Source organism: Arachis duranensis, chromosome 5 (assembly GCF_000817695.3).
Source record: "Arachis duranensis cultivar V14167 chromosome 5, aradu.V14167.gnm2.J7QH, whole genome shotgun sequence".
Taxonomy (NCBI): domain Eukaryota; kingdom Viridiplantae; phylum Streptophyta; class Magnoliopsida; order Fabales; family Fabaceae; genus Arachis; species Arachis duranensis.
The window spans coordinates 32,585,520-32,596,726 of record NC_029776.3 but is presented as its reverse complement, the minus strand read 5'-3'; the positions used below and the strand labels follow the sequence as shown (position 1 = coordinate 32,596,726).

Sequence of the window (11,207 nt, the reverse complement as noted above, 5' to 3'; positions counted from 1 at the left end):
TCATTCTTTCCAAGTCTTCATATAGAATATGCCTCGGAGGTTGTGCACATTCCTCCTCAACATCAAATTTACTCTTCTTGGAGGGATTTTCTTTGATTTTAGCTTCCCATGGAAGTTCCGCATTTCCTAAGTCTTCAACCACTTCTTCCTTTTCTTCAATAATCATAGGCTTCTCCAATTGTTCTAACACAAAGTAGCATTTCTCATTGGTAAGGTGGTGGTGTGTATTGAGGTGGTTCTTGGGAGTAGTAATCTTGGAATTGTGGTTCCATGTATGGCTCATATGGTTCAAAAGGAGGTTGGTATGGTGGGTAAGGATCATGGTCATATGGAGGTGTTTGTTGAAAATAGGCTTGTGAGTGTGGTTGAGGTTCATGTTGAGGATATGACTCATAGGCATATGATGGTGGTTCTTGAAAGTCACAAGGTGATTCACCATAGCCATTTGATTCGTATGCATCATAGAATGGCTCTTCTTCATAGTGCATTGGTGGAGGTTGTTGTCATGAAGATTGATCATATGCATATGGTTCCTCCCACCTTTGAGTGTCCCATCCTTGATACACATTCTCATTGAAGTTCTCATCACCTACAACATAGTTGTAATCACACTCATAGCCAAAGTGAGAATTCATGGTAGCAAGAGAAAATAAGGGACAAAAACTAATAAGAATTAATGAAACAAAATACTAAGACTAGCAAAAACTAGCAAGCAATCCAAAAATCAAGCTATTCACAATATTCACATATATACTATAACCAATAACACAACACCATTGCAATTCCCCCGCAACGGCGCCATTTTGATGATTGGATTTTTGATGGTTTAGAATTTCACAAATAAATTCTCGTTGCAAGTATAGTTTCTAAACCAACAATAATCCTTTCATACAAAAGATTGTTTGTCACAAGTAACAAACCCCTAAAATTAATAACCGAAGTATTCAAACCTCGGGTCGTTCTCCCTAGGAATTAATAAAATTCTACTCTAAAATCCAACCAAGCATTTCATCAAACACTTGGAAGGCATAAAAGGAAAGCATAGTAAATCAACAACAAGAACAAAATCTAACAACAATTATTGCAAAGAATTAACAACAACAATTAAAGAAAACAAGATCTACATGAATTACCTCTTATTGAATTGAAAGAAAAATGGAATGAACAATAGTAGATCTACAACAAAACATAAGAACAACATAAAGGAAATTGCAACAAAAGAATGGAAGAATGGTGAATGTAACAACAAAGAATTGAAAGGTAGAAGTAGAAGAAAGCAAAGATTAAATCCTAGATCTAAGAACTAAACCTAATCTGAATCCTAATCCTAGAGAGAAGTGAGAGCTGCTCTCTCTAGAAACTACTTCTAAACTAATCCTAATGAGTGGAAATGAACTAATCTCTCCCTTGCTCTTCAATCCTTGGCTTTAAATAGCATTTTTGGTGCCAAAGTTGGTTGAGATTGGGCCCCACAGCCTTCAGAAGTCGCTGGGCACATTTTCATTAAAAATCATATTTCAGCACCGACGCGTACGCGCATAGCACGCGCACGCGTCCATGGCCCATTTCGCAAGGTGCGCGTGAGCGTACAGTGCGCTGGCGCGTCCATGGGCGAGTTCAACTTCTTTGACTTTTCATGATTTCTCCACTTTGCATGCTTTCCTCTTCACTCCCTTGATCTATTCCTAGCCTTTTCAATCTGAAATCACTAACAAACATATCAAGGCATCTAGTAGAATCAAAGGGAGATTAAAACCATCAAATTAAGGGTCTAAAAGCATGTTTTCACATCTAAGCACAAATAAGGAGAAAATCACAAAACCATGCTATTTTATTGAATAAATGTGGGTAAAAGGTATTAAAATCTCTTAAAATCAATACAAGATAAACCGTCAAAACGGGGTTTATCAGTGTGCCTCCGCGATCTCTACCGTGGTCATCGACTCTATCGCTGCTCCGCCGTGTTCTTCTGCTCGCACTGTTCTGAAACCTCTGCTTTACTCTGCCATTCTGAAACCTCTGATATGCTCTAATCGATTGAAGAAGCTCACATAATCCTTTTCTTCATTTCTTTGTTTTTGCATTTTCGAATTCGAACATGTCAAAGGACAAACACTCTACCAATTTGTCGTGCACCTTCAATTCAAGTGGCTCTTAGGTTTTGATTTAAATTATTTTTTCTTTTTTCAGTAATCACAATTTAGCAATGTGATTTTAATTTAACTGTTTTAGATTTTCGATAAAATAGTATTTCATTCATTCTTTCTTTTTTTTTTCTGATGCTACCTTACATAACATGGCTTGCTGATCTTCTTTCTTAGTGTGTGAAATGTGGATATCATGATTTCAGCTACTCAATTCTTGTCAATAGGAATTCTATTTATTTTCAATACATGGATTGTAATGCATCTTACACAAGAGGACTATGCGGTAATCAATTCTATTGCTGTTTACATCTTCTGTGTGCAACTGAGTATATGTATGTTTTGATTGTATGCACCTTTAAACTTAGAAACCGAGTGCCTTTCTGTTGTGATGTAGACATGTGCTTGATAAAATTTTTGCTTGTGTTGGTTTGGTAGTAGCTGCTTATGCTGGTGTATAGTAGTGGTTGCAGTCATAAATTCTCAGAACATGTCTCAGTTTTTGTGTAAGAACTCTTTTCATAGATATATTTAACAAAAATGCATTGCCACCACTGCTGTACTATTTTCATACTTATCTTCCAACAAAAATGTTACTCTTTTTCACTCTAATTTTATCCTCCGGTAGTATTCGATTGTAAATGTATGCTCTGATCTATGTGCATTTGATATTGTGGATATTAATTAATTTACTCCAGACAATGTTATAATTCATGTTGCCTTTTTAGTTACTTTGATGGATCTGTTACAGTTATGTCATGTTAGATATGCATTTACAAATTAATTCTTCTTTTATGGTTGAATTAGGATAAGATGTCTTATAGGAAGTTCGATCACCCAAGACACAGTTCTCTTAGCTTTCTTCCAAGGATGCCAGCTTCTCGTCATCATGGAAAAGGTTATCTAGGTTTTTGTATTTGGTTTTCTATGTTTTAATGTTTGCATTGTACGACCATATGCTCTGGTACCAAGGTTTTCTATTTATGATCCTTGATATAGTAATATACTAACTAACTAAATGTCAAGTTTCACCTTTCAGTGATTTGTGGATCACTCATGTGGACAACCCAACGGTGCAAGAGCTCTATTTCCTGCTAATAATCTGCTGCTAGGATCCTTGTCAAAGGCTGGACGGTTTCCTCCTATTGGTGCACATGGGGTGGGCTACTTTACTGATTTGGTTTCATAGGCATTACATATTGTTATCTTTTGGTTCTTATTTTGGTGCTGGACTATTCTGTGGTTAATGTGTATAGCCTTTTCAACCTACTCCAGCACCTGTGCCAACACCCTTGGCTGGTTGGATGTCAAATTGTTGGTTTAGGTTGTTTGCCAATGCTTGTTTTCTCCATCAAATGATATACATCGGCTTAAATTGGATTTACTGTTAACTCCCTTTGTTCTTCATGTTTATTGCATGTAGTTGTGTGAATCAGACATTGAAGTAGTAGAGGATATTAACTTTTTAGTTTCTGAAGTGAAGAGCAAGTACAAGGTAAGATTTTCCCTTTCTCTTGTTTATTTTGATGACCTAGTAATGGCTTTAGTGCCTAATGGTGAAAAACTGAAAGTCTATCATGTTTATATTGTTATGGTCTTAATTCTTATCCTCTAAACTATTTCTATATTTCTCTATTTTTTTTTGCGCTTCCTATATTCAATGAATGATTACCTGATACAAGATGCTACCCTCTTACCAAAATAGAAAGCATTTCAGACAATCATATATCCTGAACGGGTGAGATTACTGGGTACTTTTTTTTATCAAATAGATACAGGTCAGAATTTGCAGCATTACATCTTCTGGTTGATATAGATTTGTAGATAGCCAGTTGAATAAAATGAGGTACTCAATCGTCCAAAATTCACGCAGCCTATATATTTTCACCCATTCCACTTTATTCTATGTTATGGATTCTTATAACTGCAGGATGATGGCCTGAATGACTAAAGTAAAATTGCTGCATTTGATTTTGATGGGTGTCTTGCAAAAAATGCTGTGAATAAGTATGCTTGAATCTGAAGTCTAAGATTTGCTATTATATTTATTGATGTTGTTGGATTTAATATCTTTTATAAATTACAACCTATTGATATGATGTATTAAGAAGCTTATTTATTTATTTATTTATTTATTTACAGAGTGGGTGCAGACGTTTAGTCCCTCATGTATCCTTCAATTCCTGATAAACTACAAAGCTTATACAAGGATGGGTACAAGCTGGTGCATCTGTTTTATTTTAAAAAAAATGGCTGTAGAATTTTGTTTGATTTTTAGAACTCTTCTATGCTCATCCTCCTTTATTTGTATCTTGTGATGGTCACAATTTAACTAAAATGAATAGATAATAATGGCATTTCTGGTTCTATATGCTGTTTATTGTCTCGCTATTGTTTATTATAGGTAATTTTCACCAATGAATCCAATATTAAACGTTGGAAAAATAAGAGACAAGTAGCCGTGGACTCAAAAATTGGACGTCTCAATAATTTTATTGAGAAAGTGAAGGTTCCAATTCAGGTGACTTCTTTGAGACTCCACACATCTGTCTTCTACTATTATTAGCAATGCAAATATTGCTTTTCTTACTGGATATAACAATCATTTTCTGGTTCAATTGTTTTATGGTCGCTAAAGATCTGTTTATACATCTGGGAAATCATCATCTGCTGCTGGATTGACTGCAACAGTTGCTAAGGAACCAAAAACTGGAGAGTTTTGTATTGAGGTAAATGACATAACTACTATTTTATGCTTTTGGGTTTAGAAAGTAATTATGGTCTCAAATGAGGTCAACAGGGATTCTTCGGGAGATATTTTTAAGTTCACAACTATTTGAAACTTGTACTATTTGTTGTAATTTGTGTTTGAGTGGCATGTTTTAATTTGTTTTGCTAATTTAAAACATGTTTTAATTTGCTTCTCCTATCGTATAAAGATCCTAAAGTATGATCTGGTAATTTACTTTTATATCTATAGTATTTAATATCATAAAGAAATATTTATTATAATTTTTCAGTTTTAATACTATACTTTTTTGTTGTGTATTATTTGCAGATTTAGCATATGGAAAAAGTCAAGCATAGATATAAAATATGCAAGTAAATTGATATTTTTTTGATAAATATTAATTACTATTATGTTATGACAATTATTATTAGACAAGAATTTTATTATTTTGTTGAGAATTATTGATGAACATGTATTTGAAATACTAATTAAACCTTTTAATATCTATTTAATTAGAATTTTATTATTAGTTATTTTGTCTCTTTATTTATTAAATAATTTATTTTTGTGTATTTTTATTACAAAAGTAACTTTTATTTTTACCAAAGAGGCAACCCTTCTATTAGTTGCATATTTTGAATATTAGACAACACTTGTATGGTTGCATATCCAAAAGAAAAAATAACACTTGTATAGGTTGCATTTCTAAAAAAAAGGCAACACTTGTATAGGTTGCATATCCAAAAGTAAAGGCAATGCTTTAAAAGGTTGCATATTCATAACTAATAGACAACACTTCAAAGTATTGCGAATTCAAACTTATAAGCAACACGTAAAAGAGTTGTATTTTATTGCAAATAGGCAACACTTGTTAGTAGTGGCCAAAATATAAAAGAAAAGACAACACTGAAAAAGTGTTGTCTCAAACATACATTTGAAGTGTTGTTGTTTTTCAACTAAAGGCAACACTTACCAAGTGTTGCTCTCAAAAGCGTTGCTTTTGAAACAAAAAAAGTGTTGCCTTGATCTAAGGCAACGGTTGCATATGCAACGCCGCCTAAAAATGTCGTCTTAGGTCCAAAAGTGTTACTATAGATCAAAAGCAACATTTTATCAGCTTTTAGGCAACACTTTTTAAATGTTGCCTCAACCTGAAAATGTTGTAGTGAGCCAAGAAATAGCTAGATGTCCAGGGCCAAGAAGGAAAATGTTTACCTGTGATGGGTTCACATATAGCTTTGGCAACTGGAATTTCAAGAACTGGTGCAGCTCTTCAATTGGGGGTTTACTGCAAGAATCAATGTAAAATCAGCATCAACATGAAATACATGATATAACAGCTTTATGTATTACTAAAATTCAGTACATTCAGAACATTCCCATGGCGAAAATTTAGAATAAATGCATTCAAAAATTTTATTTTCATACTAAAATTCAAAACATTTCCAATTTTCATTCAAAATCAAAGTATTCAAAAAATCCATTTCTTAGTAAAAATCAGAAGCTTCTTACCAAGCAACACGCAGAGGAGGCGAAAGGGGGTTACCGCTGCATGTAGTGTTGTCTGAGCTTGCGAAGAGGAGGAGGCGAGACAGGGGAAGAGGAGGAAGAAGGAAAGGGGTTTCTCGAAGGTGACTGCGACGTGGAGCTGAGACAGGAGGAGGAGAGCAACTTGCCGACGCCTGTGGAGGAGAGAAACGCGCCGACACCTATGAAAGGGAGCACCGCGTCGTTGCCGACAGAGACCTGCTCTCGTACGCGAACGAGACCTGCTGCCATTCGTGTCGCGCCGTCTGGGTCGAGACCTGCTGCTGTTCGTGTCGCGCCGTCTAGGTTGATTTGGAGAGTTAGGGCTTTTCCCTTTTTTTCGAATGGTGGGTGGCAGTGATGAACGAAGCAATGGAAATCACCTAGTAGCTTTTCTTTTTTTTTTCTAAGTTATTTGATTGAGAAATAATTATTTGGAGGGAATATGATTAAAAGTTTTCCTCTAAAATTTTTAGCTATGAATGATTTCAGGCAACTTTTTATAAAAGTTATTTATTCAATTTTTTATAACCCTTATAAAATGTTGTATTTTTATTTAAAAATGTTGTCTTTAATGTTTTATATTGTAATATTTTTTAAGTGTTGCTTTAGATATCAAAGACAACAATTTTTGTGGGTGACCAAAGATTTGTTATCTTTGTCTTACTCAAAGGCAACCCTTAAAACAGGTTGTATTTTTTTATCTAAGGCAACTTTTATTAAATGTTGCTTCGAATAAGGGTTACCTTAGGCAAAAAATATTGTAGTGCTCAGATGGAATCAACGTGTGTTTGTTTGTTATTATGTAATCAGAATTGAGGACTCAAACTTTATAAAGTTTATGAATAGTCGTATTCTTTCCATCAAAAAAGAGACTAACTGCCAATATAATTAATTAATAATTACAACACCACCTAAATTAATTTTTATATTAACAAATTAGACCACAATTAGAATAAAAATTCTAAGAGATCTGACATATCAAAAATAAAATAAAACAAATTAAAAAAAAAGTGGAAGCTTCTTTTGGATCATTTATAAAATGTTGATAAAAATCGTAAGTTTTAACTTTCAAGGGATATATTCTCCACATGCAAGATTAACCTTTTACTTTAAGCATATTCTAAAACCTTAGCTTTGTCATCCACCAACTATTTCATTATTTTTTATTTTCATATATTTATAGAATAGATTCTCTTCTAATTCTCTTTATTATTCACATGGTGGGTTAGTTAGTTACACTGGTTTTGGGGACTATCAGAAAAAATAACGGCCTATAATAAGCATATAGAATATCAACTATAAGGTGGAAATTTCGCTCCATAAATGGTTTCAATGCAAAGGATAAGATAGTGAATATCATATCAGTAAAATTAGAAGGTGTCGACTATGTTGCTTATGTTACGGTGGCAATAATAGTGAATTAGTCATGGAGTCTTAAAAGATATTGCTGAAATTAAATTAACATTTTTTCTTTTTGATAACATTTTATAATTTAAAAAACAAAAGAAAAAGTATTTTAAATTATAAAAAATATAACTTTAATTTTAATAGCATTAATAATTACTATAATTACTATAACCATAGACACTCTAACGTCACCTATATGCATAGTGGCTAGAAAATTTTGAACATTAGTTGCATATAGTAATTAACTTATCAATTTCGTTACGTAACTAACAAAAATTTTATTAATTTCTGCAAATTTTTATTTATAACGGTGTTTAATAGAAGTATTTTTTGGATATGTTTAATAAAAATATTTTTTTAATGATAATATCTAATAAAAATATTTTTGTAAATATATCTTCTGAGTATGTCTTTTTAAAAATATGTCTTCTATTAAAAATCTCTTTGATATTAATTATTGTTGATAATAAATTAACAGATAATATATTAATATCATATACTTTTTCTTAACTTACAAGCTCAAATTATGCATATCGTGAAACTATTTTATGAATCTGTTATTTAACGATATATAACTTGTACAATTATATTTATTAAAAATAATAATTCATGTAACAATAATTTGATGAAGTAATTTAAGTTGGAAATTAGGAGTTAATTGACTTAGTATACATCAAATGGCGCAGTTAAATATTTATGATGTGCATCTTTTTTATATAAATAGTAAGCTTCCTTTTATATGTATTATAGTACATATACGAGGTGGACTAAAGGGTTTGTCAGATCACTGTCCGTTAATAGTGGAGGGTAGGAAGTTGAGAGAAGGTGCGAAGTCGTTCCGGAACCTTGATTCGTGGTTTATGTATGAGGATTTTCTCAGAATGATGAAGGAGAAATGAAAAGGTTTGAGAGAGCTACAGTTCACAGATAAATTGAAGGCGTTGACAGAACCACTGAGAAAATGGCATAAGGAAAATTTCAGTGAGATGGATAAGAAAATTATAAAGTTTAAGGAAGAGATCAAGAGGATTGATGATATAGTCAGCAATAGAATATATGATGGAACACTGGAGGCTAGAAAAAAGGCATTGGTTAAGTGCTGTGAGCGATGGTATGTGAGAAAAGAAGTACATTGGAAGCAGATGTCGCGGTCTCAGCACGTAAATGATATGGACAGAAATACAAGATACTTCCACAATATAGTTTCAGCAAGAAGGCGGAACAATAGGATTGATACTCTAGTTATCAACGGCAGGCTGGTTCGGAATCAAGCTAGAATAAAGGTGGCTATCAGAGAGTTTTATAAGGATTTATATCATCAGGAAGACTCTCCTATTATGCGTTTCAGAGATGGTCTGGTGGTTCAAATAGGTGAGGAGGATGCAATGGCTCTAGAAGTGATGCCGTCGGCCGAGGAGATCAGAGAGGCTGTGTGGGACTGTGAGTCCTCCAAGGCGCTAGGGTATGACGGATACAACATGAACTTCATCAAGAGATGTTGGGATGAGATTAGTTTTGAATTCACGGCTGTAGTGATGGGGTTTTTTCAGACGGCCAGGCTACCGGCGGATGCCAATATCACTTGGGTGGCGCTGGCACCTAAATTCATAGGTGCGAAGGAGATTAAAGACTTGCAACCTATCAGTATGGTAGAGGTGTGTGTATAAGGTTATTTCGAAGGTGCTAGTTAGGAGGATGAGATTAGTGATGCCAGCATTAGTAGGAGAGACCCAGAGTGCATTTGTACAGGGAAGGAAAATCCATGATGGGGTGCTTATTGCGTGCGAAACAGTTAACTGGCTTAAACTGAGGAAAAAATAGGCTGCCATAATCAAGCTTGACTTCCAAAAAGCATATGACAGTGTCAAGTGGAGCTTTGTGAACATTGTGCTGCAAAATATGGGATTTGGGCATAAATGGAGAGCATGGGTTATGGAGTGTGTAGCTACTGCATCTATGTCGGTGCTGATAAACGGCTCGCCGTCTAAGCCTTTCAACATGGAAAGAGGTTTGAGACAAGGTGACCCACTATCTCTGTTCTTGTTTGTACTGGTTGTGGATGTACTGCACCGAATGATTGGAGAGGCAGTGAGTAATGGTCGTATATCACCGTTGCTGGTTGGTAGAGATAGTGTACATTGTCACACCTTTAGTTTGCTTATGACACTATCCTCTTTTGCCCACCAGAAGAGGAGACTATTAAGAATTACAAGAGGCTTCTGCAATTCTTCGAGTTGATGTCAGGCCTGAGTATCAATTTTGATAAGTCCAGCCTGATTCCAATTAATTGTGAGGAGCAATGGGTCGAGAGTATGTGTAACTTGCTAGGTTGTAAGGGGGATGCCCTTCCAGTTAAATACCTTGGAATCTCTCTAGGAGATGATCCGAGGTTGGTGAAGACATGAAAGCCTATAATAGACAAGGTGGAGGAGAAACTCAGCTTGTGGAAAGCCAAGGTTCTAAACAAAGCTAGGAAGTTGGTGCTTATCAAATCAGTGTTGAACAGTCTGCCAGTATACTATTTCAGCTTGTTCAAGATGCCAAAAGATGTTGCTGAGAAATTGATTTTGCTGTAGAGAAGATTCCTGTGGAATTCAGAAGAGGGTAGGACTGGTATGGCATTAGTAAGGTGGGAAGTGGTGCAGGCGCTGAAGAAATTAGGTTGGCTAGGAGTTGGGGATGCTATAGTTCGTAACACAGTGCTGTTGTTTAAGTGGTGGTAGCGATTTGCAAAGGAAGAGTGCCTACTGTGGAAAAAGATCGTATGTTCTTGTCATAATCTGAACCCCAATTAGCCACTGTCGACTCAAGAACTGCCTACTAGAGGAAGACCATGGAAGGATATTTGCCAATTACAAATCAGGAACCAACAATTAAGGGATAAGATGGTCGCAGGCCTGTCCATGGAGGTTGGTCACAGGCGTCGGACTCGATTTTGGGAGGATGTATGGTTGCTTGGTGGATCTCTGAAGGATCGCTTCCCGAGGCTTTTCTCTGTTTCAAACCAATGTGGATCCGTTATAGGGGAGTGCGGTTTTTGGGATGGGTTTGAGTGGATTTGGAACTTCCAATGGAGACGAGATCTCTTCCAATGGGAGTTGGAACTCCTGAGTGCATTGCATGAGGTTTTGAGACCTATGAAATTAGTTCATAACAGAGAGGACATAGTGGTGTGAAAATATGATAGGCAAGGTATTTTTACAACTAACTCATTTATGCAGGTGATGCAGGAGGAACTGATCCCAGAGGAGGTAACTAGCTACAGCTTCACCAGGACTGTTTGGAAGGGGTTGGTTCCGCCTAGAGTGGAGCTATTTGTCTGGTTTGTTCTGATAGGAAGAGTGAATACAAAGGACAGGTTGAGCCGGTTTGGAATCATTAGTCAGGAAGATGTT

The 11,207-nt window shown here is 35.2% G+C and overlaps 1 protein-coding gene and 1 long non-coding RNA gene across 2 annotated transcripts; both read left to right on the top strand.

Moving 5' to 3' along the window:
• The first annotated feature begins 2,148 nt into the window (after positions 1-2,148).
• Positions 2,149-3,287, top strand: LOC110281717 (uncharacterized). The gene is made up of 3 exons (XR_008009259.1): positions 2,149-2,430; positions 2,952-3,042; positions 3,184-3,287. It is a non-coding gene; the product is annotated as an uncharacterized LOC110281717 (long non-coding RNA).
• A 5,511-nt stretch (positions 3,288-8,798) lies between these two features.
• Positions 8,799-10,535, top strand: LOC107489093 (uncharacterized). Its single transcript, XM_016109867.1, has 3 exons — positions 8,799-9,467; positions 9,634-9,930; positions 10,389-10,535. Exons 1-3 carry the CDS (start codon positions 8,799-8,801, stop codon positions 10,533-10,535), a joined length of 1,113 nt encoding a protein of 370 aa, XP_015965353.1.
• Positions 10,536-11,207: the final 672 nt, after the last annotated feature.